This window comes from Seriola lalandi, unplaced genomic scaffold (genome assembly GCF_002814215.2).
Source record: "Seriola lalandi dorsalis isolate HSWRI2012SDOR001 ecotype SW California unplaced genomic scaffold, Sedor1 jcf7180002054686, whole genome shotgun sequence".
Lineage (NCBI taxonomy): Eukaryota > Metazoa > Chordata > Actinopteri > Carangiformes > Carangidae > Seriola > Seriola lalandi.
In genome coordinates this window covers 702,207-718,573 of record NW_019525239.1, presented here as the reverse complement: position 1 = coordinate 718,573, position 16,367 = coordinate 702,207, and the positions used below count along the sequence as shown (strand labels likewise).

The 16,367-nt window shown below is 40.2% G+C and overlaps 1 protein-coding gene across 1 annotated transcript in view; it reads right to left on the bottom strand.

The window, feature by feature from the left end:
• Positions 1 to 2,583: 2,583 nt before the first annotated feature.
• Positions 2,584 to 16,367, bottom strand: part of rgs9a (regulator of G protein signaling 9a) — a 20,850-nt gene continuing 7,066 nt past the window's right edge. The window contains exons 5-17 of the mRNA XM_023422840.2: positions 15,845 to 15,896; positions 15,049 to 15,107; positions 12,535 to 12,611; positions 11,151 to 11,232; positions 10,993 to 11,055; positions 8,828 to 8,857; positions 8,602 to 8,663; positions 8,248 to 8,361; positions 6,678 to 6,793; positions 6,383 to 6,470; positions 6,002 to 6,140; positions 4,410 to 4,492; positions 2,584 to 2,869 (exon numbers count right to left, since the gene is read on the bottom strand). Of these exons, the coding sequence (XP_023278608.1) occupies positions 2,713 to 2,869; positions 4,410 to 4,492; positions 6,002 to 6,140; positions 6,383 to 6,470; positions 6,678 to 6,793; positions 8,248 to 8,361; positions 8,602 to 8,663; positions 8,828 to 8,857; positions 10,993 to 11,055; positions 11,151 to 11,232; positions 12,535 to 12,611; positions 15,049 to 15,107; positions 15,845 to 15,896 (1,122 nt within the window). The 3' untranslated portion in view covers positions 2,584 to 2,712. The remainder of the gene's footprint in view (positions 2,870 to 4,409; positions 4,493 to 6,001; positions 6,141 to 6,382; positions 6,471 to 6,677; positions 6,794 to 8,247; positions 8,362 to 8,601; positions 8,664 to 8,827; positions 8,858 to 10,992; positions 11,056 to 11,150; positions 11,233 to 12,534; positions 12,612 to 15,048; positions 15,108 to 15,844; positions 15,897 to 16,367) is intronic.

Sequence of the window (16,367 nt, the reverse complement as noted above, 5' to 3'; positions counted from 1 at the left end):
GCCTCTTGTGATTGAATTCAGTTCAATTCAATCCAATCTTTATTAAGGACAGAAAGAAAATAACAATAAACAAAACATAAAGAGCATAAAATAACTCTAAACAGTCACTGAACACATGGTAAATTTACGAGCTAACATATTTGCTTGTGCGTACATCTTTCGCCACTGCCTGTAGATGTCCTTGTCATCTGATCGGTCATTGATTATGTAATGTGCTAAATATTTGCTCAATTCACTCCTTAAGAGGAATATGCAAAAGGAAGAAGTCAGGAAATACTAATCTTCTGTCTTCCCAGCTTCTAACAATTATTATTATTATTATTCTTGTTCACATAATATTTTATGTCAAAATCTAGACCATACTGTGAACATACCCTCAATAACTGTTGAGCACTAGATGGAATGAAAATCACCAAATCATCTGCATACATAAAGTGGTTAGTGATAGAATTACCAACAATGTATCCTGAGCTACATCCAGTTAACTGCACTGACAAATCATTCATAGAAATAAAAAAGAGCTAAGAGAAGAGGAGACAGAATACCGCCTTGTCCACCGGATCAGATACAGAATTTTCCCATCTAACTGGCATTGTTTCATGTGCGGACCAGACTGCCAGGATTCTCGCAGGAAAGAACCCCTCTTTCATATAATTTGTTAAATAATTTACACGATTTATACGATCAAACACTTTAGTAGCATGAATCAAACACATAAACATTGTGGTATTTTTCATTTTGTATTTATCTAAAATCTCCTTTAAAGCAAAAACACACACATCAGTTCCATGTTTAGATTTAAACCCAAACTGGTTGTCGGTGGTCAGGATGTACTGCTCCCATCTGTTTAGTAGGATTCTCTCCAGCTAATTAAATAGAACAATTAAATGCTGGCTAGGGCTCTAGTCCTGTAGTTCTCTGAACTGTTTGTCTTTTTTATCTTTAACCACAGGCACAAGTATAACTTAGAGTCATTACTTTTATACCATATGAGTGTTTAGTATTGTTGGTAACATTAAAACCTACCCGACCATGATGTTCCTTTATTGGGAGACTGAGACTGATGCAACACTTGCTGCATTTCTACTCAGAGACAATATGGACTAGACCAACCAAACTTTTATACATTAAACTCACATCTGTCTGCTAATGACCCATACCAATTAAAGATGATTATATATGACGTATTATTCACAATATTTATTTGAATGGAAGAATTCAAATGTTGCAACAGAGCCCAACCCTGGGGGCAGTTGCAACATATATATATTTATATATAAATATATATATATATATACAGTGTATATAGTCAATTGTTGAAAGTTAATACATTAACTTTCAAGGATTAACTTTTGCTTTATTATGACATTATTGTATTATTTATTTAATGATATTTATTGAGTTTTGTGTAGAACATATGAACCTACCTTCAGTCAATATGTACAATTTATTTATTTTACTGCTTATGATGAACAGAACAGGTAAATATATTAACAAAATAATTCCCAAAATAACTTTCTCTTATGCATTAAAATGATCAATTAATGTTGTTCTGTTCTATGGGACAAAATTAGCTGCATATTTTGACTATTGAACTAAAATGTTGAAACACATTGTTGTGTGGTCTGTTGTGATTTGGCTGCTCATCTTAAGGACCATTACAATAACTTGTTGCAACCGTCACCAGCCTGTCAGCCATGACAGAACAACATGTGCTAGAAACACTGACGCATGCTGACGCATGCTGACCCTGTCACTCTGAAGTCAACACAACAAGTTTAGGACAGGTTGACAAAAATACAGCTCATGAAAAAAATTGCTTTCTTTCTCCTTTTAGATAAATGCAGCAGCAGATGTTGAATGTGTCTTCTGTGCTCCTGGTGGGGGGGGGGGGTCTAACAGTGTGAATGTCATCACTGTAGCGTTTCTGACTGGAGGAATAAGACTTGTTGCAACCGTGCCCAGTCTCCCTATGTAAAAGTTCCAAACTCCAGCTTTAACACACACACACACACACACACACACACACACACACAAACAAACACGCACGGTGATCTGAAGTCTGCTTTAACTTGATCTCATTTATTAAAATAACCAGATTTACACACTTTACAAATATGCACATGTAAATGGGTTCTCTTTAGCTTCAGTGGACTGACGTTGTGCATTTTGATTAGAACTGGTTTGATCATTTGCAGCAGGGAACAGACAGTTCAGTAAAAATCAATCTCAGCAGTGTACACAACCGCAGTTCTATATATATATATATATATATATATATATATATATATATATATATATATATATATATATAGACAGACTGCAGCAGCAACAGCTACAATATCTCCAACTTACACACTAGTGAGATAAGTCATTTGAGTATTACCTCACACTCTTACTTGTATGGAGTAATATGAATGTACAATAGAACTATTACACTGACCCTCATGAAAATCTGACATTAAAAACAACAGTTTATTATAAATAATAACTATTATAATAATAATCTTTATTTTCACAAATATATATTTAGGTATTGAAATAAATAAATAAACATGAAATAAATTCAAATTGATAAAAATGTAGAGAAAAAAATACTGCATCACTTTCTAAATAATGGGATGGGTTTTCAGTTTGTGTTTTCTCACATTGGATAATTCTAAAACAAAGTGACACTGACGAGCAGCTGGTACCTGTGTTGATGGTATATCTCTACTTCTTCCTGTCTATTTTGCTCATCATGGCCTTGACATCCACAGGAGCAGAGGCGGCAGCAGCCTTCGCCTTTTCCTCCTCCTCCTGCTGCCAGAGGATGATGGGATGGATGCCCAGGCTGCGGGTCAGAGCGTTTTGCTCCAGCTGGGCTGGACTGGAGTGAAAAGAGAAACATGGTGATGAACTCAAGACGATGGGAAAGCCTTTGTCACGAGGGAGGACAATATTCTGTTATTTTATTCATTGTGGTATAAAGGTAAAATGTGTTAAGGGCTCATTTTACCCAAACTACAAAACACAAATTTGCAGATATCTAAATATACATATGCAGTATATAGTACATCAATGGTGTAGGTTTGCATTTGGACAGTAAGGACATGTCCCTACCAATATTTTGGGAGGACAGAATTGCCCCAACTAATATTTGAGTGATAAGAGGTCGGGGACTATCTGGAGGCAAGTATCACACTCTGCAGCTGCTTACATCGCCAACCTTACATTATTACATTGTTAATACTGATGCATCAGTGGATCAGCAGCACTTTACTGATGTAGCTGCTCAAGGTGGAGCTGGTTTTAAATGTGAAATCAAGTAGAAAAGGAGAACTGCAGCACTGGATATTAACATGTTGACCATGGATGCAAAAATGCAAAACTACTGTTAGATTTTTCTCTGCCATTAACAAGTGATTTCCTGAAGTTTACTTTCTTTCAATTTTTGATCTGTTACTGTGTATAGTTTTTATTTAAATGTAAACGATGGTCTTAATGTAAATACAGATGATATGTTTGTTATGGAGGGGTTGTTGTGAACCTACAAATGCTGAGACCAAACCTACGCCCTTGGAGTACATATAGTTTAGGATCTGTTTGTCCAGGTTTTAAGATCTATGTATGTCTGTGAGGTTTGTGTTGTGTCACCACTGCAGTAAAAGGTGAAGGGAATTTCATTTATGATGTTCACAGTGTTGAAGGAACAGAAACACTGTGAAAATGACAGTCCTACTCATTCACTATCTCTCTGAGCCCCATTGACATGTATGTGATTTTATTTGGGTTCTGTCAAAAAAAAAAAAAAATAATAATAATTATAATAATAGGTGGGACCTGAAAATATTAATTGCTGCAGGAAAAAATGAATTGAGAAATGATCTGTATATGATCTGTCTCGTGGACTGGGAGGAGTCAGTGGGCAGCCAGAGAAAGATCAGAGATGACATCAGAGACACAGGTTAATATACAACCACCTGAGTGGCAGTATTAATTATTATTATTATTATATTTTATATCCAAATGGAAATAATATTTTATATCCAAATGGTCAAAGGTTAATTTCACTGTGACATCATAATGTTCTTTACAAACACTTTTGGTCATTATTCAATGCTGTAACTCAGGAAGGAGAGACTGTGACCATGTTTCCTGACACTTGGCTGGTTGGTGGAGGGACACAACCAGAAGGGGGAGATTCTAGTTTTAATAAAGCCCCCTCTCAGTTTACAGCTGCTGTACTGTCTCTTTATGTAATAATATGCTTGAATCTGTCATTAAACTTACTAATAACTTTGGGGAAGAAATGTCATGATTATAGGGAGAAACAACAAGCACAGTCAGTTTGTACATACAGTATATTGGGACAGCAGTTTCTAGATATCAGAGATTAACTAGAGATTAATCTAATTTCAGCAACTGACCTGAAGTTATGAGGCTCAGGGTTCAGCGCCTTCTTCTGTATGTCTTTGTACACGGGTGACTTGAGGTAACGGAAGAAAGTATCCTGTAGCAATGAAAGCACGGGAGACTGCAGGTGAGCTCAGCTTCACTAAACCAAAGCGCCTTTAATTCCCATCTGAAAACGTGCAGATGTCATTTCTGTCACAAATTCTAATAACGCAGCACATGTCAGAGCCGTGACCTGAAGGTGACCTCTGTTCCATTACAGTTTTTTGTGATTGCTCACACACTGAAAGTGAATGCTTAGACCAAAGCATCAAAACCTTAACTTTTAAAGCCACGCCTTGAACAAAGGAACCAAAAATACAAACACATTTTCTACTTTACACTTTGTTTTCAATTCTACAACACTTCTTTTTCAAACTGCAACACACACCTGAATTTCACACCAAACACATACACACCTAAAAACACTTATGCAGATATTGAACGCTACTCAGTCTGAGCCTTAGTGCTACAGGTAGACCTCAGGTGAGCTTCTGTGAAGCTTTGCAAACATGGAAGCAGTGAAAGTGAGAGGAAGAGGAAGACAGACAGGAGGTGGGGGATGAGGGCCAGAACAAAGAAGACCTGGTGATCGACAGACACATATTTGGTGGACCATGTCATAAATCCTGATCTGACACTGAGGGAGGCTGAGCAGAGAATCAGTCCAACCTCAGTTGCTACAGAGTAGTATCCATAATACGGACATTGAGACTAGAGAGCAGGTCTTCAACTTTCTACTAGACTGGACCTCTCAGTTCATCAACACCACCTTACAATGAAGCAGCTGTACAGGTTCCATATGAGAGGAACAGTGTTAGAGTCAAGGACCTTCTCTATGAAGATGTGGAAGTATCACTGAACTGTAGAGTAACAGAGTAATGGCAGCAGATTGTGTTGTGTTTTCAATGTATACATTCAGACAAAGCAGTATGTGACCTGCACTAGTGCCTCCGTTCTGGGAGGGGGTGTCTGTAGGTCTCTGCCTATCTGACCCAACCCACCCCCAACCCCCTCCCTGTATGAGGATGTAGATGTTGTAATCCTATGTTTTTTTACACCAGAATTACTTTACACCATATTCACATTTGAGCGTAAACCTGTTCTGTGACAGAGTCCTATAGACTTTGATGCAGCTGCAGCTGTAAGTTCTACTGTTCTGTACAAACCTGTTCTGGTAAAATCAGCTGTTTTCTGAATATTTTTCTATTTCTGTGTTGTGTGAAGCCTGTATGACAAAATTAAAGATATACAAAGTTGTGAAGACAGCAGTGTTTGTGTAATGTTCATCAGATGGTGCACGTGCATATGGTTTTGTAAAAAAGAAATGTCATTTTGAAAGAGGATTGTCAGGGTTTGATTGCAGTGTTTCCTTTTGACAGATGTTCACATCCAGGTGTTCTGTGTTATTTTGCTTGTGTGTTGAGTTTTGACACAGTGAGCCAAATTCTGAAATAAGTGTAAGCATCATATTTATCATGAATCACTTGATGGTACTAATCCACCACCCTCACATATGGGTGACAGTCATTAGCTGCAGGGTAAGAAAAACAGTACGCAGACACACCTTCTTCATCAGCAAGAAGACATGTGTCTGAGCTGCTTCCAGCACGTAGCGGTGAGGATGATCCAGGCCTTTCACTGTCAGACCCATTGTCCTGCCATCAATGTTAATCCAGCGCGGGGCCCCTGGGGCCAGGAAGGTCCTGAACACACACACACACACACACACACTGATGTAATGAATGGTACTGAAGGTCAAAGAGTGGAGAGGTGTAGTCTTCTAGAAATATAACAACCACAGATCCTGTGTACAGGCTTTGGTCACACTTCACTGTAAAAACCTGACTATATACATACATACATATAACATTGTGTACACACTAGGCTTAGTGACAATGGACCCACACACACCTGCAGAGAGAGAGAGAAATAGTATTTGTCTTACTTGAAGATGGTCTCAGCTTTTGTTGACATGGAAGATGCAGTGCCCCATTTCAGTTCCTCAGCTGCCTCCCAAAAAGCCAAGTTCTCCCCTGGGAAACACACACGCACACGCACGCACACACGCACGCACGCACGCACGCACACACGCACACACGCACACACGCACACACGCACACACGCACGCACACACACACACACACACACTTTAGGTCCAAATAACTTGTCCCATTTAACTTGTATTCATTACAGTCATTAATCACAGCCTGAAATGTATTTTTTAAAGTTTGGTAACTCACCGCTGAACTCCTTCTTGAGGAAGATCTTGAAGTCGTCTCGGCCTCGCAGGTCGGTCAGCAGCTCAAACAGGCTGAAGGACCAGCGCTCTACTCGCATCTTAGTGGGGACGTCAACTCTGAACACAGACAGGCACACACACCCTCTCATGGCTGACTCTGGCTTTTAAAAATCATCACTGTTACACTTTTATAATTTGGAATATGGCTAAATGATACATTTGTTATGCTTTGTGTCTCAACTCATATGAAATGAAGACATTAACTACTCATTTTGGCTGGTAAAATTACCTCACAATAATGTTTTTTCTATCCAAAATTGTCCTCACAATTATAGAAAGACATACACATGAGCAAAGAACCACACATCAACACATACACACAAGTACATGCAAATACACTGTGTTGATTATCCTTAGAGTTGCTCCCATACCTGAGTTAAAAAGCTAAGAATTAATGAGTCTAATTAGCCAATTAGAATCAGCTTTGCCCATTTCCGCCCATTAACTATCAGTAGCACCTGCTGAGACACTGGCTGCTACTGTGGCCACCAGGGTGAGGAGGGAAACACACACACACAATCACCTCTGTCTCCCTCGGTGGACAACAGCTTTTAAGATGGAACTTGTGTTCCAAAATGGAATATCAGAGGGAAAACTACAAGTTCTGTTGAAAAGATCACCTCAACACAATTAACACAAAGTACAGTGCTTTGAAAAATTTGATGCCAAAATGACGATTTATTATAAGGTGAATATCCACCGTAATAGTTTTCAAAATACCGATTTAACCCAAAGGAGTCTCAAGTCAAAAACCCTCAAGGGTCACTTAGTAGCTTCCATATTTCATAGTCTTCCTCCATTCTTTCCAACTGAGAAAACTCCATTAGCTGAATCATTTCAAATGTCACACTTGTCTTTTCAAGTGTAATTCAGAGAACTGATGATGATAATGATGATTCTTCTAAAACTAAGAGGATTTGTCTCTGAATCGTCACTGAATCCTGGTGTTATTTGCAGCTTTACACAGCTCTGGATTTAAACACACACACACACACACACACACACACACACACACACACACACACACACACACACACACACACACACAGAGCAGCAGGAGTCCAGTCTTTACTATGCTCAGTTCACATTCTTCGTGTTTGTGTGTTGACTGTAGAATTGAAATATTATATCTCTATACAACTTCCTTCTTTGAGCGAGGCAGTAAACCTCAGACCTGTGTTCGGACAGCAGAGTCACATGGACGTCTGTCCTCACTGTAAATTTGCAGCCATTTATACAAAAACAAGTCTCATGTTTTCTGTCTGACATGAATGAAAAGAAGTGATCCTCCGAGGACAGTTTACCAGCTGATGCTGAGGCTCTCAAATGTTTGTGTCTGTTTGTTCCTTTTTTGTGTTCCTCCCAAAACAGCTCATCACAATTCAGTGTAAACATATGAAAAGGCTAAAAATCTCCCAGTTTGGTTTGATTACAATAATTAGACCAATGTCTCACCATGACTGTGATCATTTCCTGATTGACCTTTACCTTGATGATGAAGCCACCCTCACCTTCTCATGTTGAGAGTCCAGTATGCATCGTTGTCTGTTTGCCAGGGGTTGCTGGGTAAACATGGAGCCAGAAAGGCATCATGGTTTTTGTAGTTTGTAACGTACTTGACCAACCTGCAGAGTCCACAGAACCTCAGAGTCAGGGTTTCCAAACCGTCATTGAACTGATCACCAGACACTAACAATCAAAAGGTCCTGCTGTATCCCTCATATTAATTTAATAACGAGATCATCTCATTACAATTAGGAGGTAAAAATGTGAGAACAAAATGTGAGTCATAAATACAAGAAAAACAATTAATTATAATTAATATCAATTTTAACTCCTCTACGTCAGGTACCAGATGAACTTACGCTCCGAGGGACACACTAGATTTGACCTTTGACCTCATGATGGCTTGTTGATAGAAGATGTTCTAGAAGAAAAGAGGAACACAAAATGTTGTTTGCAACTGTAAAATTATAATTGTAATTTTCTCACTTCCACAGTTTCCAGTTTCAACACTGAGCTGGGAGCAAGTTTTTCCCTTGTTATAATAAAATAAGATCAGTGTGTGTATTTTTGAATGTTCTGACTTACTTTGCGTCTGTACTCATCAAAGCTGATTTTCTGAAAGACAGAAAAATAGTGAGTGTGACAGAGGATGATTCTGATGCTTTATTGTTATCTACAGAGAGCTGCTGCAAACTCAAACACCAACACGACTAAACACAACTGAATAAGCTGCTTGCAGGTTACAAAGTTTTTTGTGATTATTGCAAAATATCAACATTAATTTACTTTTGTGAAAGATTGAAACTGTTCTGACTTTGGCCCTGTGCTCCAGAGAGAGAGAAAATGAACTTGGCTTGATAATACTGAAGTCTTCTATGGGCTTAGATTAGGGTCAAAAAGATTTTGAGCTTGTAAAGTGATGTTCACAAATAATTCTAGTTTGTAGATTTTAATAAACGTTTAAAAATAAACCTTTGTAAACTTGTAAAATAAATTTGCAGTAGAAATGTGAGTTTGCGCATGTATAGAAAAGATTTGTAATTGTAAAAAAAATAAAATAAAAGAAGACTGTGAATGAAATCTGTGACCACATGAGATAAGTAGTGAGGTCACACAAAGACTCTGTGAAGTGCTTCTGTCAACATGTATGTAGAGATACAAAGCAGAAAACACTCAGCACGCAAAGTTCCCACACTGTGTGTGACACTGAAACCACGAGTTATGAATTTTGACCTGTCTTCACACCTAAATCTATTTGGACAATAACAACCCAATGACAAAGCAGAGTCCAATCAGAAGACAGGAGGAAGATGCAGTAGATTTTCAAGACGGGCGACGTGCACTTCTGCAGACACACAGCACATTACATGTTTAACCTTATTTTCTACATCATCAAATATAATTAAAGCCACCTGGTTTTACAGAAAAATGATTGACCCTAATCTCCCTCATAGAAAAACCACATGAATTTCCCATTTTTTCCACATCTTTTCTACATTTGATCACATGGTAGCACACGCTACAAAATGTAGAGCACATGTGGAAAATCTTTCCACATGTTGTAATATGTCACAAATACTGCAGATTTTCAAAGTTTCACCATAACATTTTCAACAAGTGCAGTAATGTGAGAACTGACAAACATGCAAACAAACAACAACAATCTATGTACATGGGTCTCGAGTGTAATCCCAAAGGTTTCAAATGTGAAATTACATGGGCTTCACACGTTACACTGCATGTGATTTTGCACCAGTGAAATGCATATGGTTTTTCTGTAAGGGCTGAGCCCATAGTTTTCATTCAGATGGACCTGGTCTGGTTTTCTTTGTGGTGAATTTGTGACCATTTTAGGACAGTTACTGCAGGAATGAGACAAAATCTCACCCTGCTCAAATAGTTCATTAATTTACAATCCAAACATCCTCACTTCCTGGAGGGACTGACTAAATACGACATGGAACATAAATCTACAGTGTAGTTTCCACAGAGGAGTGACAGTTTGGGTAAAAGACTGTATATGATGTTTTCTTTCTGCTTGTTTTATTACATCACTGTGTCTTCATCAGTGTAAGGACATCTGTTTGAAAGGAGACAAAGACAGGACAGGGGAAAAAGCAGTGAATGAAACAGCTGATCTTTACAGGATGTCCTAATATTCCCATGAGACAGAGATGAAGATGGTCAGGTGGAGTAAAGACACCATAATTGTGTTAGCCAAACCATTTGAAAGCAAAGTAGATACAGTAGAACAGGGCTATTCAAATATGTTGTTCAGGTGGCCACGTATCCTGAAAGCTAAGGACCCTGAGTAATTCTCACTTGACACAATACAAAACTTTTATTTTGCCACATTGCAAAAGTAGCCTTATGAAGAAAATAAATAGGCCTCCTTTAAGTTATCAGGCCAAGTGGTTCATTTGATTTTCTGTGCAACATAAGTTGTACCATTAACAAAAGTAAACACATAGTTGTCTGCAACACATCATGCCAGCTGTCTGGCATGCAAATCGGTTAATTCTGATATCTCTTACGTCACACCATATTAAAGTGACAAAAAGAGGCAAACAACAGAAGAAAGCAAAGAGAATGCAAAAGTTCAAGATAAACTGACCTTGTCTGTGAATTTGATGCCACACACACCAATTATAGTTGCAAGTTGGCAACATTTTTACAACAGACACTGCTGTTACTGCCTTGGACTGGTGTGTGTGTGTGTGTGTGTGTGTGTGTGTGTACTGACCTGTTACCTCATCTGCGCTGGGATCAATAAGACGCTCTGGACCACAGTCCATAGCACTGTGAGTGCGACGCTGCACACACACATGACAGGTCCATGATGAATGTACAGTCAGTAACATGATCACGTTATAATGAGATCACAATATAGAGTCACACACACACTGACCGGAGGTCTGTTCACTATCCAGTAAGCCCTCTCCTGGCAGTCAAACACCACACAGTCCGGCTTCATCCTCTCCTTACCAGCCCTGACACACACACACACACACACACACACACACACACACACACACATGGACACATGGACACATGGACACATGCAAAAAGAATGGGAAGTGCAGGTAGTTAGATGAATGTAACAAAACCTATAACCTGAGTTGAGTAGCTGAACTGATTATGTTGGTCAGGTGGAGGTAGGTCGTCTCTAGTGTAAAACTTCTTGTCAAAATTTGAAATACTCTTCTGGGTATTGAGCATCAAAAACTGTCAAGTAGTGAAAGTCTGATCTATAGTTGACTCTTGTATTTTGGCTCTGTACAGCTGCTTGGGCTTTTGTTTCTGTAAATTAGATTTTTTTTTTTTCCTACACTGGTACCAATCGTTTCAGTACTAGTGTAGAAAATGTTTAAATATGAAAGATGCAGCCCTGCCTGTGGTCTACAAAGCCTCCACATGTAGCTGCTGCCTCCTCTCTATAGGCCTCACTGTAGCTGACAGACTGTGGGGTTATTATTATTCCTCTTGCACCGGCAACAGTCAGAGCCGGAGCCATATTGTTTTCATGTTGTCCATACGTACATACATCAGTCCCATTCTCGGGGACATATATTACTTGATATCTCAGTAATGCCTTGATGGAACCTCTTCAAATTTGGGACAAACATTCACTTCAAGGACGAACTGATTAGATTTTGGTGGTCAAAGGTCAAGGTCACAGTGACCTCACAAAATGCAGTTTTGTATGGTGGCCCTGAGAGCTCAACGTACTACAACTTAAGGAAACACATGCAAATACACATGCGCATTGACAATTCAGAAAACATCTTCATCAATTTAACAGCACATGTGCTACAACAGAAGTGTTTCCAGGGGACACTAAAAAATAACGGACCCAGCTGGGGCACATTCACAATGCTGGTTGTTCATTGCTTCTTGACTTTTGAAGTTATGAAGACGGTTACCTGTTAGTGGTATTTGAAAATAAGCTAAAGGTGAGTTGTTTGGTTTAGCATAACGTCAATATCACATGATTCAGATATTATTATTATTGCAAATATGTACTGTTAGCTTAGCCATAGTCTTATAATGAACGTTATAATAAACCCAGCTTATTTTCAAACGCCACTAACGGGTAGTTGTCTTCATAACTTCAAAAGTCAAAAAGCATTAAACAACCAGTGCGTCCCAGGTGGGTCCATTACTTTTTAGTGTCCCCTGGAAACACTTCTGTTGTGTTGTCAGTATTTGTAACGCATGTGTTGTCAAAATGATGAAGATGTTGTCTGATTTTGCAGCGCCTTTGTGTTATTTTTTGTATATGTTTGACCTACTTGTACTGTTCAGTGGCCTGCATCACAATGAAGTCCCACTTGTGGTTCAGCCATTCATGGAGGTGGTTATAATGCACCTGTTAAAAAATGTATGTATAAGTACAGTAACAGGGACAGTGACAGTGAGAGTGACAGTGATGGTGACAGGGACAGAGACAGGGATGGTGACAAGAACATAGACAGTGACAGTGTGAGGTGATAGTGACAGTGATGGTGACAGTGACAGTGACGGTGACAGTGACGGTGACGGTGACGGTGACGGTGACAGTGACAGTGATGGTGACAGTGAAGGTATTGAAGGTAACAGTGACAGTGACAGTGACGGTGACAGGGACCTTGAAGGTAACAGTGACAGTGACAGTGACGGTGGTGACGGGGACAGTAAAAGGTAACAGGAACAGCCAGTGACAGCGACAGTAATGGTGACTGTGTGACATTGACAGTGAAAGTGACAGTGAAGGCAACAGGGACAGAGACAGTGAAAGTGTGACAGTGATAGGGACAGTGACGTGACAGAGACGCTGATAGTGACAGTACAGTGACAGTGACAGAGACAGTGACAGAGACAGTAACAGTGACAAGGACGGTGACAGTGACAGATACAGTGATGGTGACAGGTGACAGGTGACAGGTGACAGACAATGACGGTGACAGAGACGCTGACAATGACAGTACAGTGACATTGACAGTGACTTTGACAGCGACAGTAATGGTGACTGTGTGACATTGACAGTGAGGGTGACAGTGAAGGCAACAGGGACAGAGACAGTGAAAGTGTGACAGTGATAGTGATGGTGACAGGGACAGTGACAGTGTGACAGTGATAGGGACAGTGACGTGACAGAGACGCAGATAGTGACAGTACAGTGACAGTGACAATACGGTGACAGGGACAGTGACAATACGGTGACAGTGACAGAGACAGTAACAGTGGCAGGGACGGTGACAGTGACAGAGACAGTGATGGGGACAGGTGACAGGTGACAGGTGACAGGTGACAGACAATGACGGTGACAGAGACGCTGACAATGACAGTACAGTGACATTGACAGTGACTTTGACAGAGACAGTGATGGTGACAGGGACAGTACAGTGACAGAGACAGTGATGGTGACAGGGACAGTACAGTGACAGATACAGTGATGGTGACAGGGACAGTACAGTGACAGAGACAGTGACAGTGACGGTGACAGGGACAGTACAGTGACAGAGACAGGGACAGAGACGGTGACAGGGACAGTACAGTGACAGAGACAGTGACAGAGACAGTGACGGTGACAGGGACAGTACAGTGACAGAGACAGTGACAGGGACAGAGACAGTGACAGAGACAGTGACGGTGACAGGGACAGTACAGTGACAGTGACAGTGACGGAGACAGTGACGGTGACAGGGACAGTACAGTGACAGAGACAGTGACAGTGACAGGGACAGTGATGGTGACAGGGACAGTGACAGTGACAGAGACAGTGACAGAGACAGTGACAGAGACAGTGATGGTGACAGGGACAGTGATGGTGACAGGGACAGTACAGTGACAGAGACAGTGACAGAGACAGTGACAGAGACAGTGACGGTGACAGGGACAGTGACGGTGACAGGGACAGAGACAGAGACAGTGACGGTGACAGGGACGGGATGGTGACAGGGACAGAGACAGGGACAGACACAGTGACGGTGACAGGGACAGGGACAGAGACAGAGACAGTGACGGTGACAGGGACGGGATGGTGACAGGGACAGAGACAGGGACAGACACAGTGACGGTGACAGGGACAGGGACAGAGACAGAGACAGTGACGGTGACAGGGACGGGATGGTGACAGGGACAGAGACAGGGACAGACACAGTGACAGTGACAGGGACAGAGACATAGACAGTGACGGTGACAGGGACAGAGACGGTGACAGAGACAGTGACAGGGACAGAGACAGAGACAGTGACGGTGACAGTGACAGAGACGGTGACAGAGACAGTGACGGTGACAGGGACAGTGACGGTGACAGGGACAGGGACAGGGACAGAGACAGAGACAGGGACAGTGATAAGTTCACTTAAAAACAGAACATGAACAGAACTGGGAGGAAACTAGTGCTCAGTAAGTCAGCAGCAGTTAAAATCTCCTTTTCTACAAACAGCCTGTTTGGGTCAAATGTTTTCACCACATCACATCTCATGTCTGAATCCATAGATTAAACATTGTATTTTACTCTTTCCTATTGTAAATAAATGTCTTTAAGTATAACTACTGGTCAGTTTAATGTTGCACAAGTGTGAATATTGCCAACCTTTACTCAGTTGAATTCCAATCATTCCAATAATTTGAGACTGAAGAAATATTGGCTATTTTGCCTATTAGTTAGGCTGGTGCCCCTGAGGACTTTAATTCAGTTATTATTTGATATTAATATTTTAATATTAATATTTTCTAAATTTATGATATCCGATAAATTGATAGAAAACCAAAGGTCAGACCCAACATGCACATCTACACACACACACACACACACATACCTGTTCATAGGGCTCTAACATGCCTTTCTTGCGGATGTTCCTCTTGGCCAGGTAAATGGCTACAATCACAACAAAACAAATCATTGGTTACTAGTGGCCGAAAGTAAGTAAATATATTCACTCAAATACTTAGACTTACACAATACATTTCATAGGGAAATGTTTTATTTTCTACATTTATCTGACCGATTTAGTTTTAATAACTGCATATTTCAGGAGAAAACTATTACTCTTTTGACAAAACACGTTAACCACTCAAAAAATCAAGGTGGTCATCACTTCCAAGATGGCTGACATTTCTGGCAAGGAAGTGTATGTAGTATGCAGTCCCAGTCTGCAGACAAGAGCCTTGCTGTGGAAACTGGGAGAAACTACTATCCTAGAGCTGTCAAAATAAAAAAAATGACTAATTGCCAATCCATCCAAAAATCTGCAGGGATAATTTGTTACTTTACTACTGCTGAGGAAATCTGGCATCTGAAAATGTCAGACATTGTATTGATGCGCCTTGTTCGTAAGTAGTTGAGCTCAAGAAGGTGATTGCTTCCCCTTTAAGATCTGCCACATCATTTCTGGGATTTGACAAAAAACAGTGAGTCCCTTCTTCTAAAACAAACCAAGTCGTTCCTAACCATGAGCCTGTCAAACGATCACTCAGAGCCTGGTTGAAGTGGTGTTGCTTATGCAGTATTGGTTGTAATTCTTTTGTAACTATAACTATATATTGCGCATCCCTACATGTGATTCGACAGTCTGCAGGTTGCATTGTAAAGAGATGTTTCTGTGTTGTACTCACCGTAGTCCGAGTCTTCTGCAACCCAGTTTTGTGTCGGCCAAAAGTACGGGGTCTGAAAGGGAAGACATTTGAAAACAGTGTTCTTGATGTTCTTTCAGTGGATAAACATAAACAGTAAACAAGATAATAAAGAAAGAACATAAACAACAGTAGTTGTAACTGCAACAGTAAAGTTTGTAAAGGAATGAAACATATTATATTTTCTATGAAAATAATTAGGGAACACTGCACCTGGATACAGTTAGAGAACGATGGTAATCTTAGTTTAATAATGAAGAAGTCAAAAGTGACTTGAAGCACAAAATGCAAACACATTTCACTGAAAACCAGATTCTTTACCGAACCTAAACTAGCGTACATCTACTCCCTAAACCTGATCCCACGTGGGACTGTGGTGAGAACATATTATGGCACTGTCGAGGTGAATTAACCATTTGGCTCTTCACTTTGAAGGAGCATAGTATTTCTAAGGTCACAACCCATTTTAGTAGGTAGCTAGTTACTGTGTTTTTGTACTGGGATT